The 14,478-nt window shown below is 44.8% G+C and overlaps 1 protein-coding gene across 1 annotated transcript in view; it reads right to left on the bottom strand.

Annotated features, from left to right (window-relative positions):
* The window catches only part of LOC126140953 (prohormone-2-like), a 268,452-nt gene that overhangs the window by 58,591 nt on the left and 195,383 nt on the right, over positions 1-14,478 (bottom strand). Inside the window, exon 5 of the mRNA XM_049915240.1 lies at positions 7,921-8,024. Within this exon, the coding sequence (XP_049771197.1) occupies positions 7,921-8,024 (104 nt within the window). The remainder of the gene's footprint in view (positions 1-7,920; positions 8,025-14,478) is intronic.

Here is a 14,478-nt window from a genome sequence, read left to right on the forward strand (position 1 = left end):
AGGTGATTTCTCTCTGCTGGGCAATCCAAGATGCGGTAGGCCATCGACGGCAGTGAGTGATGTGAATAAGGAGACCATTGATCAAATCATCCAAAATGATAGATGTGTGACGACACGATAGCCTGCTTAAGTGACTCGTTCGTCATTGGGTAGTGTGGTATCACTGGTACAGTAACTCGTCATTGGGTAGTGTGGTATCACTGGTACAGTAACTAGGGTACAGAGAAATCTGTGCGCGTTGGGTGCCTATATTATTGACCAGAGAAATGAAAACGATGAGGAAGAATGCGTGCGAGGGTCTCATGAAGACCTTTACTGAAGAGGGGAAACAGTGTTTTGACAGCGTCATTACCCAGGATGAAACATGGTTGTTTTTGTCCGAACCTGAGAGAAAAACCCAATCTATGGAGTGGCGTCATCCGGATTCACCTCGGAAGAACAAACCAAGACTTTCACGAACAGCAGGCCGAAAGATGATGGCCTCCTTCTTCTGGAATCAGTATAATGTCATTTTCATTGACTTTTTGGAACCTGGCTCCACAATTAACCGGGACCGTTACTGTTTGTCATTGGACAAGCTGCGACGTGCCATCAAGACCCACAGACCACAGCTTCAGGGTCAGCTCATCAGACTACACCATGACAATTCCAAACCCCATACAGCCTTATGACGCAGGAGAAAATCAGGAAAATAAGTTGGAAAATGGTTCCTCATCCTCCCTGTAGTACGGACTTGGCTCCATCGTCTGAAGGCCCACCTACGCGGTAAAACATTTGATAGTGAGAAAGACCTTATTTCCTGTGTCAAGCGATGGTGTAAAAGTCAGTCCCCAGAATTTTACCAAAGTGCATTTACCGGTACATCATGGAAAGAACGTTGGACCAGATGTGTCACAGCTGATGGAGGCTACATTGAGTAGGCTTAATGTATAGCTAAATGTTCCAAGTATGTTCACAAAAAACTCTACTGATCGACGTCGAAGCCAACTGCCCATCATCCACGTACTGCTTCCCACGGAGTGCACCCTCCATCGAGCCAAACAGATGAAAGTCGGAATGTGCGAGGCCCGAGCTATAGGGTGGACGAGGAAGAACAGTCCAATGAAGTTTTGTGAGCTCCACTCGGATGCGCAGAATTGTGTGAGGCCTTGCGTTGTCATGGGGAAGGAGAAGTCGCTTCTTCCACTTCCTGAGGTAGCACAAAATACACTTCAAAGTTGATTGTTGCACCATGAGAGGACACCAAACACAATAACTGTGGTGTCACCGCCAGACACCACACTTGCTAGGTGGTAGCCTTTAAATCGGCCGCGGTCCGTTAGTATACGTCGGACCCGCGTGTCGCCACTATCTGTGATTGCAGACCGAGCGCCGCCACACGGCAGGTCTAGAGACACTTCCTAGCACTCGCCCCAGTTGTACAGCCGACTTTGCTAGCGATGGTTCACTGACAAATTACGCTCTCATTTGCCGAGACGATAGTTAGCATAGCCTTCAGCTACGTCATTTGCTACGACCTAGCAAGGCGCCATTGCCAGTTACTATTGATGCTGTAAAACATGTACCGTCAAGAGCGATGTTCACCAATTATGGATTAAACTTAAGTATTCCAGCAGCTACGTACTATTTTTGCTAGTCTCATTTCCCTGACCTGTTCCAGACCTCACGCCAGCCTGCGTGAGCTTAAACGCGTGCCTTTCGGCTTCCTCTCATAGTGGATTGGCTGTCTTGCCAATCCACAACAATAACCCCTTCAGAATCCTTAAAGACTGACGCCATGACTTAATTGGCTGAGGGTGGAGGTTTGAACTTTTTCTTCGGAGGAGAGGTGGTGTAAAGCCACTCCATGGATTGCCGTTTTGTTTCCGGTTCGAAGTGAAGAACCCATGTTTCATCGCCTTTGACGATGTTCGGCAAAAAATTGTCTCCAGCAGCCTCATAACGTGGAAAGCAATTCTGCACAGCTGTTCCTTAGTTGCTGTTTATGGTCTTCTGTTTGGCACGGGAACTCAGCGGCCACACACCTTTCAGTACCCCAACCGGTGGACGAGTGTGACAGGCTTACCAACAGAGTCGTCCAGCTGAGCATCGAGGTGTTTGGTTGTGATCTGTCGGTCACCTCTAGTGAGAGTGTCGGCACGTTCCAACACTGCAGGAGTCACTGCTGTGTGCAGCCGGCCGGCACGCAGGAGATAGCACAAGTTGTTCCACTGAATGTTCCACGATACCTCTCAACAAATTCCGCCTGTTTTCAACCAAAAACAGCCGAGAAAAACGATCCATTGCATTACTTATTGAACGCCGGTCGTACAGTCTACCCTCCGTCCTCCTCTACAAATTTTTGTGCTCTTTACCTCTCTCTGGTTCCATGTCTTAACATGTCCTTTCATCCTATACTTTCTCCTAGTTGGTGTTTTCAGCATTTTTCTTCACTGGGCGACTCTATGGAGAGCGTCATCAACTCTTATCACTACACTTAATTTGGGCATCCTTGTATAACCCAGCTCAAGGAAACCGATTCTCTTCTTTTTCCGGTTTCATGCCGTTCATGATTCATTTCCGTAACAAATTGTCTCCTGACATACATTGTCAGATATTTCTTTCTCAAATTATGATCAGATTTCTTTTGGAGAGGAATGGTCTCATTAACTGCACTAGCATGCTTCTTCTATGCTCCTTGTTTCGTCCTTTGTACGCTGTTCATGGTAGCAAAACTTCTTGAGTTCTTCTAACATACAGTTAAGATGCTGAGAGTGATGCTCTTCTCATTTCTGGTACTCCTCATTCCTTTCTTCTTCCTTTGGTTTACTCTCAGTCCATATTCCGTGTACTCGCTATATTGGGTTGTTTTGGGGGAAGAGGCCAAACTACGAGGTCATCGGTCTCATCGCATTAGGGAAGGACAGGGAAGGAAGTCGGCCGTGCCCTTTCAAAGGAACCATCCGGGCATTTGCCTGGAGCGATTTAGGGAAATCACGGAAAACCTAAATCAGGATGGCGCGACCCGGGATTGAACCGTCGTCCTCCCGTCGCTATATTGTTTATCCCATTCAACAGGTTCTGTAATTCTTCGCCGCTATTATAGAGCACAGCAATGTCATCAGCGAATCTTATCCTTGATGTACTTTCATCTTAAATTTTAATCCACCTCTGAACGTTTCTTTATTTCCACCAATGCTTCTTCGATATTCAGGTTGAACAGTGGATGAGAAAGAATGCGTTCTTGCCTTGCGCACTTTTTAACCCAAACTCTTCTCTTTCTGTCTTCCAGTCTTATCGTTCCCTCTTCTTTCTTGCACATACTGTCTATTGGCCATCTCTCCCTGTAGCATTTACCTTTTTTCTGAAGATTATAAATATCATACCCATACGTATGGGAAGCAACACAGTACCTTTCAGGTGACATCTGAAGTCATGACACTTTATCAGTAGATGCGCGTGAGTTCTTACAGATTTTGAACACTTGCATCCACTACATTTCTTCCAAAAACCGAGATAGTACATACAGCATGCTGTGTTCTTCCGCCACCAGTTTAAGTACATTTGTCTTTGTGGTTACTCTCTTACTGTGACATATATTGATCATAAATTATTACGTCCTTGGGTTTAAAATGACATATCACACACGAGTGTGCTTGGAAACAGTGAGACAATGTTTCCATACACCAAGGGACACCAATTTCCTTTCACATACGATATACACTATCGGAAAAAATTAGTACAACGTTTTGAGATTAACAGTTAACTCAATATTTCTTGTTGCAACAGTGCATATGGAGCCATGAATTGATTACATTTACAGATCAATAGCACAAGCGATTCTGAGGAAACAGGTATCGACCCGTGCTGAAACACCCATATTAGTTATGCCACGCCTGCTCGACCGGTTCACGTATTTCTGTAACAGTTGTTGGTTGACAAGTCGCACGAGTCACTTCTCATCCCATCGTATACGAGGTGCATTCAAGTTCTAAGGCCTCCGATTTTTTTTCTAATTAACTACTCACCCGAAATCGATGAAACTGGCGTTACTTCTCGACGTAATCGCCCTGCAGACGTACACATTTTACACAACGCTGACGCCATGATTCCATGGCAGCGGCGAAGGCGTCTTTAGGAGTCTGTTTTGACCACTGGGAAATCGCTGAGACAATAGCAGCACGGCTGGTGAATGCGCGGCCACGGAGAGTGTCTTTCATTGTTGGAAAAAGCCAAAAGTCACTAGGAGCCAGGTCAGGTGAGTAGGGAGCATGAGGAATCACTTCAAAGTTGTTATCACGAAGAAACTGTTGCGTAACGTTAGCTCGATGTGCGGGTGCGTTGCCTTGGTGAAACAGCACACGCGCAGCCCTTCCCGGACGTTACTGTTGCAGTGCAGGAAGGAATTTGTTCTTCAAAACATTTTCGTAGGATGCACCTGTTACTGTAGTGCCCTTTGGAACGCAATGGGTAAGGATTACGCCCTCGCTGTCCCAGAACATGGACACCATCATTTTTTCAGCACTGGCGGTTACCCGAAATTTTTTTGGTGGCGGTGAATCTGTGTGCTTCCATTGAGCTGACTGGCGCTTTGTTTCTGGATTGAAAAATGGCATCCACGTCTCATCCATTGTCACAACCGACGAAAAGAAAGTCCTATTCACGCTGTCGTTGTGCGTCAACATTGATTGGCAACATGCCACACGGGCAGCCATGTGGTCGTCCGTCAGAATTCGTGGCACCCACCGGGATGACACTTTTCGCATTTTCAGGTCGTCATGCAGGATTGTGTGCACAGAACCCACAGAAATGCCAACTCTGGAGGCGATCTGTTCAACAGTCATTCAGCGATCCCCCAAAACAATTCTCTCCACTTTCTCGATCGTGTCGTCAGACCGGCTTGTGCGAGCCCGAGGTTGTTTCGGTTTGTTGTCACATGATGTTCTGCCTTCATTAAACTGTCGCACCCACGAACGCACTTTCGACACATCCATAACTCCATCACCACATGTTTCCTTCAACTGTCGATGAATTTCAATTGGTTTCACACCACGCAAATTCAGAAAACGAATGATTGCACGCTGTTCAAGTAAGGAAAACGTCGCCATTTTAAGTATTTAAAACAGTTCTCATTCTCGCCGGCGGTAAAATTCCATCTGTCGTACGGTGCTGCCATCTCTGGGATGGATTGACAAAGAACGCGGCCTCATTTTCAAACAATGCGCATGTTTCTATCTCTTTCCAGTCTGGAGAAAAAAAATCGGAGGCCTTAGAACTTGAATGCACCTCGTACCACACGTACCTAATCAGAGGTAAGTCCAGAGATCGCGCTGGTCGGGGAAGTTGCTGCACGTCCTGCAGCGCACTTTCAGTTTCACGGCAGTATGTGGGCGAGCATTATCCTGTTGGAACAAAAGTACGGCAAAAGTACGGGTCTAATAAAATTCTGCATGTACCGAGCGCTGGTTAGTGTACCTCCAGAATCACCAAAGGAGAACGACAGTTGTAATTTATCCTATCCTGGACCTTAATGCCAGTGTGCACTGGACGCACGCTCTCCACGAGACAGCACTCACCAAGTCTACGTTGTAAGCGGAAACGATCATCACTTGCGTGTCGGCAGAATCTGCTTTCATCATCGAAAACCACGGCGCAACATTCCATCTTCCAAGTGATCCTCTGATGGTACCAAGTCGACCCGTGCACGTCGATGCTGTGCCGTGAGTGAAAGAAGGGCTAGAGGAGTGCTTGTCCATACTCACACTGCTAAATACCGGTTTGACACAGCTCGTGTTGACTCGTCTGGGCTCTCGAGCCCTCCTACCTGTGCTGTGGTACCTGTTGGTACAATACGACGATGCTGGTGGGTGTCTGTGCCGCGTGCACGTCCAGAACCTCGCCTGCGGGTGTGAGAATGTTCACATGGCCACTGATGCCAGCGTAATTGCAAAACTGATGCAGCACGTCTATCTTGTGTGGTAGTTCTCCGAAAGGACCATCCCGCCTCTCAGAAGAACGCAATTTGACCCCTTTCAAACTCGCTCGGTTGGCTGTAGTATGCACAGGTGCGTCTCCGTGGCATGGTTGCTTGTTTATTTCACACGTTTGCGCTACACTGAGCCTTGAGGCTGTGAGCATTCCGTATTACAGGGTAGACACAGGTGGCGTTATGGTTTCTATGCCACAACGCTATCTGTTCGCGGGCGACGTTAATCGATTATACGCTACTGGCGATTAAAATTGCTACACCACGAAGATGACGTGCTACAGATGCGAAATTTAACCGACAGGAAGACGATGCTGTGATATCCAAATGATTAGCTTTTCGGAGCATTCACACAAGGCTGGCGGTGGTGGCGACACCTACTACGTGCTGACACGAGGAAGGTTTCCAACAGATTTCTCATACACAAGCGTTGCCTGGTGAAACGTTGTTGTGACGCCTCGTGTAAGGAGGAAAAATGCGTACCATCACGTTTCCGGCTTTGATAAAGGTCGGGTTGTAGCCTATCGCGATTGCTGTTTATCGTATCGCAACATTGTTTTTCGCGTTGGTCGAGATCCAATGACTGTTTGCAGAATAAGGAATCCGTGGGTGCAGGAGGGTAATACGGAACGCCGTGCTGGATCCCAACGGCCTCGTATCACTAGCAGTCGAGATGACAGGCATCTTATCCGCATGACTTTAACGGATCGTGCAGCCACGTCTCGATCCCCGAGTCACCAGATCCGGACGTTTGCAAGACAACAACCATCTGCACGAACAATTCGACGACTTTTGCATCAGCATGGACTATCAGCTAGGAAACCACGGCTGCGGTTACCCTTGATGCTGCATCACAGACAGGAGCGCCTGCGCCTGCCTCTTTACAGCATCATGATGGTCGCATCCGTGTTTGGCAACATCGCTGTGAACGCACATTGGAGGCGTGTATTCGTCATCGCCATACTCTCATATCACTCGGCGGGATGGTATGGGGTGCCATTGGTTACACGTGTCGGTCACCTCTTGTTCACATTGACGGCACTTTGAACAGTGGACGTTAAATTTCAAATGTGTTACGACCCGTGGCTCTAACCTTCATTCGATCCCTGTGAAACCCTACATTTCAGCAGGATAATGCACGACCGCATGTTGCAGGTCCTGTATGGCCTTTCTGGATACAGAAAATGTTCGACTGCTGCCCTGGCCTGCACATTCTCCAGATCTCTCATCAAATGAAAACGTCTGGTTAATGGTGGCCGAGCAACTGGCTCGTCACAATATGCCAGTCACTACTCTTGATGAACTGTGGTATTGTGTTGAAGCTGCATGGGCAGCTGCACCTGTACACGTCATCCAAGCTCTGTTTGACTCAATGCCCAGGCGTATCAAGGCCGTTATTACGGCCAGAGGTGGTTGTTCTGGGTAGTGATTTCTCAGGATCTATGCACCCAAATTGCATGAAAATGTAATCATATGTCAGTTCTAGTATAATATATTTGTCCAATGAATACCCGTTTTATCATCTGCGTTTCTTCTTGGTGTAGCAGTTCTAATGGCCAGTAGTGTAAGTACATCTTACTATCCCCCAGGTGGCATACGCCGTCATCGAAGTCAAAATCGACGTCGTCTTTCCAGGTGTACTAGTTTTTTTTCCGGCAGTGTATGTTGCAACAGCATCAACAAACACAAACTTAAGCTTCACAGTGTCTGTAAAGTGGGCCCCGGACACAGTACATACAGTAGGCGTGGCAGCTGAAAGCATTGTGTAACGGACAAATGTTGCAGAGTAAGACAACTAAAAGACTCGACTTGGAGTAAAATGTGTATACGAAGCACACGGCGACGCTGTGTTTCATTGCCATTATAACAGTATCAGCAACCAACAGCGGGGCACATTTGGTGAGGGTGACATTCAGCAACAGAAACAAAAATAATAATTGTGAGATAATACTAACCGTTGTTGGAATCATCCTCTTCCATTTCTTCATTTTCATTGCCTACAGCCTGCGGATATTCTTCGCCCTCGATGCTGCCATAACGCGCCCACTTAGATGGTACCCTGTAACGCATGACATTGATAAGTGAGTACATATGTATTTGGTAAATTCTTGTTGTCATATGCTTGAAGGGAAATCTTTTTAAAATATCAGTACGCCTATGAAATGCTACTTTGTTTTCGTGTCGCTAGTGACTACCATTAATTCTATAATTCATTTATGAAGGGCGATTAGTCTAGAATCGCTATGCAATCAGGCAAAATCACTGTGGGCACTGAACAACCATCCCACCGATGCACCAGTCTGAATATAACCGTTTGGTAAAACAATGTTTCATGCTCTGTGAAGAAGACTCGTCCGACAAGAATGGTCAACACTTTAAGTCCTTTTTTTAAGGGACTGAAAACGAGATATTTGCATGGGGAGAGTTCAGGGAGAGATCAGGAATATAGTTCGAGTAGTGTAGGCGTAAATAGCGTAGGCGTAACTTCTATGTTACAACCTTTGCGCTATGGGGACGTGCTTTATCATGAAGCATCCTCACCCCTTGTTGCAGATGGTTTTCGACAGACGTGGTGCAACATACACATTCTTTATTCTCCGATGGATGTCTACTGTTGTTTGTGAAAGACATACTTATATCTAAGTACATATTTCATTAACATGTACAGGGTGGTCCATTCATCGTGACCGGGCTAAATATCTCACGAAATAAGCGTCAAACGAAAAAACTACAAAGAACGAAACATGTCTAGCTTGAAGGGGGAAACCAGATGGCGGTATGGTTGGCCCGCTGGATGGCGCTGCCGTAGGTCAAACGGATATCAACTGCGTTTTTTTTTTATAGGAACCCCCATTTTTATTACATATTGGTGTAGTACGTAAGGAAATATGAATGTTTTAGTTGGACCATTTTTTTCGCTTTGTGATAGATGGCGCTGTAATAGTCACAAACATATGGCTCACAATTTTAGACGAACAGCTGGTAACAGGTAGGTTTTTTAAATTAAAATACAGAACGTAGATACGTTTGAACATTTTATTTCGGTTTTTCCAGTGTGACACATGTACCTTTGTGAACTTATCATTTCTGAGAACGCAAGCTGTTACACCGTAATTACCTGTAAATATCACATTAATGCAATACATGCTCAAAATGATGTCCGTCAACCTCAATGCATTTGGCAATACGTGTAACGACATTCCTCTCAACAGCGAGTAGTTCGCGTTCCGTAATGTTCGCAAATGCATTGACAATGCGCTGACTCAAGTTGTCAGGCGTTGTCGGTGGATCACGATAGCGAATATCCTTTAACTTTCCCCACAGAAAGAAATCCGGGGACGTCAGATCCGGTGAACGTGCGGGCCATGGTATGGTGCTTCGACGACCAATCCACCTGTCATGAAATATGCTATTCAATACCGCTTCAACCGCACGCGAGCTATGTGCCGGACATCCATCATGTTGGAAGTACATCGCCATTCTGTTGCAGTGAAACATATTGTAGTAACATCGGTAGAACATTACGTAGGAAATCAGCATACATTGCACCATTTAGATTGCCTCGGTAAAATGGAGGCCAATTATCGTTCCTCCCATAATACCGCACCATACATTAACCCGCCAAGGTCACTGATGTTCCACTTGACGCAGCCATCGTGGATTTTCCGTTGCCCAATACTGCATATTATGCTGGTTTACGTTTCCGCTGTTGGTGAATGACGCTTCGTCGCTAAATAGAACGCGTGCAAAAAATGTCATCGTCCCGTAATTTCTCTTGTGCCCAGTGGCAGAACTGTACACGACGTTCAAGTCGTCGCCGTACATTTCCTGGTGCATAGAAATATGGTACGGGAGAAATCGATGTTGATGTAGCATTCTCAATACCGACGTTTTTGAGATTCCCGATTCTCGCGCAATTTGTCTGCTACTGATGTGCGGATTAGCCACGACAGCAGCTAAAACACCTACTTGGGCATCATCATTTGTTGAAGGTCGTGGTTGACGTTTCACATGTGGCTAAACACTTTCTGTTTCCTTAAATAACGTAACTATCCGGCGAACGGTCCGGACACTTGGATGATGTCGTCCAGGATACCTAGCAACATACATAGCACCCACCCGTTGGGCATTTTGATCACAATAGCCATACATCAACACGATATCGACCTTTTCCGCAATTGGTAAACGGTCTATTTTAACACAGGTAATGTATCACGAAGCAAATACCGTCCGCGATGGCGGAATGTTACGTGATAGCACGTACTTCTACGTTTATGACTATTACAGCGCCATCTAACACAAAGCGAAAAAAATGGTCCAACTAAAACATTCACGCTTCTTTACGTATTAACGAATATGTAATAAAAATGGTGGTTCCTATTTTATAAACCCGCGGTTTATATCCGTTTGACCTATCGCAGCGCCATCTAGTGGGCCAACCATAGCGCCATCTGGTTTTCCCCTTAAAGCTAGACGAGTTTCGTTATTTGTAGTTTTTTTCGTTTGAGGTTTACTTCGTGAGATATTTGGCCCGGTCACTATCACTGGACCACCCTGTATATCCTATCCACTGGATATGGTATTTTATCATTTTATATCCCATCTTTATCATTTCCTACTCGGACCAATACCTGTGGGAAGGGATGTGTGGGGCAAGTGTTCTGTTTAATCCTAATTACCCCTCTATTTCACGAACCTTCCCTGTATTACATGAAATCCATTCTGTTAGTTTGGTTATGGGCAAAGGGGGATTTTCTGCTGTCTCCGAGCTTCTAAAAGGAAGGCTGGATGTTGGAATGGAAGAGAGCGGGGGGAGGGGGGGGGGGGGAAGTAATCGAAGAACAAGGAGAGATATGGTGGCATAGGACCCCAGCCCTCTCTGTCTCGGCGTACGTGACTTGGATCGCGTACGTGGAACGCTCTTTCCCGCCGAATTCGTGGAAATCGTTTCCAGGGGATGCTGAAAGTTTCTCGGTAGAATTTTTTTTGTTTATTTATTTCTCAGGCAAAGACCTGCTTCCTGTTCTTATATAGCAGGTAGTACATTGTGTGATTTTACATGTTATAGCCTAGAAACTCAGTTTTATTACTATTACATTTTTTGAGAATTTTACAAAACTATAAAATAAAAGAATAACAGATAAAGAAGATATAAAAAAACAAATTTAAATTTGGGTTAAACTGGTTGGTAAGTTAGATGTTGTTGTTGTGGTCTTCAGTCCTGAGACTGGTTTGATGCAGCTCTCCATGCTACTCTATCCTGTGCAAGCTTTTTCATCTCCCAGTACCTACTGCAACCTACATCCTTCTGAATCTGTTAAGCGTATTCATCTCTTGGTCTCCCTCTACGATTTTTACCCTCCACGCTGCCCTCCAATACTAAATTGGTGATCCCTTGATGCCTCATAACCTGTCCATACCCTTCTTCTAGTTAAGTTGTGCCACAAACTTCTCTTCTCCCCAATCCTATTCAATACCTCCTCATTAGTTATACGATCTACCCAATTAATCTTCAGCATTCTTCTGTAGCACCACATTTCGAAAGCTTCTATTCTCTTCTTGTCCAAACTAGTTATCGTCCATATTTCACTTCCACACATGGCTACGCTCCATACAAATACTTTCAGAAATGACTTCCTGACACTTAAATCTATACCCGATGTTAACAAAATTCTCTTCTTCAGAAACGCTTTCCTTGCCATTGCCAGTCTACATTTGATATCCTCTCTACTTCGACCATCATCAGTTATTTTGCTCCCCAAATAGCAAAACTCCTTTACTACTTTAAGTGTCTGATTTCCCAATCTAATTCCCTCAGCATCACCCGACTTAATTCGACTACATTCCATTATCCTTGTTTTGCTTTTGTTGATGTTCATCTTATACCCTCCTTTCATGACACTGTCCATTCCGTTCAACTGCTCTTCCAAGCCCTTTGCTGTCTCTGACAGAATTACAATGTCATCGGCGAACCTCAAAGGTTTTATTTCTTCTCCATTGATTTTAATACCTTCTCCAAATTTTTCTGTTGTTTCCTTTACTGCTTGCTCAATATACAGATTGAATAACATCGGGGAGAGGCTACAACCCTGTCTCACTCCCTTCCCAACCACTGCTTCCCTTTCGTGCCTCTCGACTCTTATAACTGCCATCTGGTTTCTGTACAAATTGTAAATAACCTTTCGCTCCCTGTATTTTACCCCTGCCACCTTCAGAATTTGAAAGAGAGTATTCCAGTCAATACTGTCAAAAGCTTTCTCTAAGTCTACAAATGCTAGAAACGTAGTTTGCCTTTCCTTAATCTAGCTTCTAAGATAAGTCGTAGGGTCAGTATTGCCTCACGTGTTCCAATATTTCTACGGAATCCAAACTGATCTTCCCTGAGGTCAGCTTCTACCAGTTTTTGCATTCGTCTGTAGAGAATACGCGTTAGCATTTTGCATCCGTGACTTATCAAACTGATTGTTCGGTAATTTTCTCATCTGTCAGCACCTGCTTTCTTTGGGATCGGAATTATTATATTTTTCTTGAAGTCTGAGGGTATTTCGCCTGTTTCATACATCTTGCTCACAAGATGGTAGAGTTTTGTCAGGACTGGCTCTCCCAAGGCTATCAGTAGTTCTAATGGAATGTTGTCTACTCCCAGGGACTTGTTTCGACTCAGGTCTTTCAGTTCTTTGTGAAACTCTTCACGCAGTATCGTATCTCCCATTTTAATTTCTTCTACATCCTCTTCCATTTCCAGAATATTGTCCTCACGTACATCGCCCTTGTATAGACCCTCTATATACTCCTTCCACCTTTCTGCTTTCCCTTCTTTGCTTAGAACTGGGTTTCCATCTGAGCTCTTGATATTCACACAAGTGGTTCTCTTTTCTCCTAAGGTCTCTTTAATTTTCCTGTAGGCAGTATCTATCTTACCCCTAGTGAGATAAGCCTCTACATCCTTACATTTGTCCTCTAGCCATCCCTGCTTAGCCATTTTGCACTTCCTGTCGATCTCGTTTTTAAGACGTTTGTAATCCTTTCTGCCTGCTTCATTTACTGCATTTTTATATTTTCTCCTTTCATCAATGAAATTCAGTATTTCTTCTGTTACCCAAGTATTTCTACTAGACCTCGTCTTTTTACCTAGTAGGTCCTCTGCTGCCTTCACTACTTCAGCTCTCAAAGCTACCCATTCTTCTTCTACTGTATTTCTTTCCCCCATTCCTGCCAATTGTTCCGTTATGCTCTCCCTGAAACTCTGTACAACCTCTGGTTCTTTCAGTTTATCCAGGTCCCAACTCCTTAAATTCCCACCTTTTTGCAGTTTCTTCAGTTTTAATCTATAGTTCATAACCAATAGATTGTGATCAGAGTCGACATCTGCCCCTGGAAATGTCTTACAATTTAAAACCTGATTCCTAAATCTCTGTCTTACCATTATGTAATCTATCTGAAACCTGTCAGTATCTCCAGGCTTCTTCCACGTATACAACCTTCTTTTACGATTCTTGAACCAAGTGTTAGCTATGATTAAGGTATGCTCTGTGCAAAATTCTATCAGGCGGCTTCCTCTTTCATTTCTTAGCCCCAATCCATATTCATCTACTGCGTTCCTTCTCTCCCTTTTCCTACTACCGAATTCCAGTCACCCATGACTATTAAATTTTCGTCTCCCTTCACTATCTGAATAATTTCTTTTATTTCATCGTACATTTCTTCAATTTCTTCGTCATCTGCAGAGCTAGTTGGCATATAAACTTGTACTACAATAGTAGGCGTGGGCTTCGTGTCTATCTTGGCCACAATAATGCGTTCACTATGCTGTTTGTAGTAGCTAACCCGCACTCCTATTTTTTTATTCATTATTAAACCGACTCCTGCATTACCCCTATTTGATTTTGTATTTATAACCATGTATTCACCTGACCAGAAGTCTTGTTCCTCCTGCCACCGAACTTCACTAATTCCCACTATATCTAACTTTAACCTATCCGTTTCCCTTTTTAAGTTTTCTAACCTACCTGCCCGATTAAGGGATCTGACATTCCACGCTCCGATCCGTAGAACGCCAGTTTTCTTTCTCCTGATAACGACGTCCTCTTGAGTAGACCCCGCCCGGAGATCCGAATGGGGGACTATTTTACCTTTGGAATATTTTACCCAAAAGGACGCTATCATCATTTAACCATACAGTAAAGCTGCATGCCCTCGGGAAAAATTACGGCCGTAGTTTCCCCTTGCTTTCAGCCGTTCACAGTACCAGCGCAGCAAGGCCGTTTTGGTTATTGTTACAAGGCCAGATAAGTCAATCATCCAGACTGTTGCCCTTGTAACTACTGAAAAGGCTGCTGCCCCTCTTCAGGAATCACACTTTTGTCTGGCCTCTCAACAGATACCCCTCCGTTGTGGTTGTACCTACGGTACGGCTATCTGTATCACTGAGGCACGCAAGCCTCCCCACCAATGGCAAGGTCCATGGTTCTTGGGGGGGGGGCGGTAAGTTAGATAGTGATAACAAATAAGGT

Source organism: Schistocerca cancellata, unplaced genomic scaffold (assembly GCF_023864275.1).
Source record: "Schistocerca cancellata isolate TAMUIC-IGC-003103 unplaced genomic scaffold, iqSchCanc2.1 HiC_scaffold_708, whole genome shotgun sequence".
Taxonomy (NCBI): Eukaryota; Metazoa; Arthropoda; class Insecta; order Orthoptera; family Acrididae; genus Schistocerca; species Schistocerca cancellata.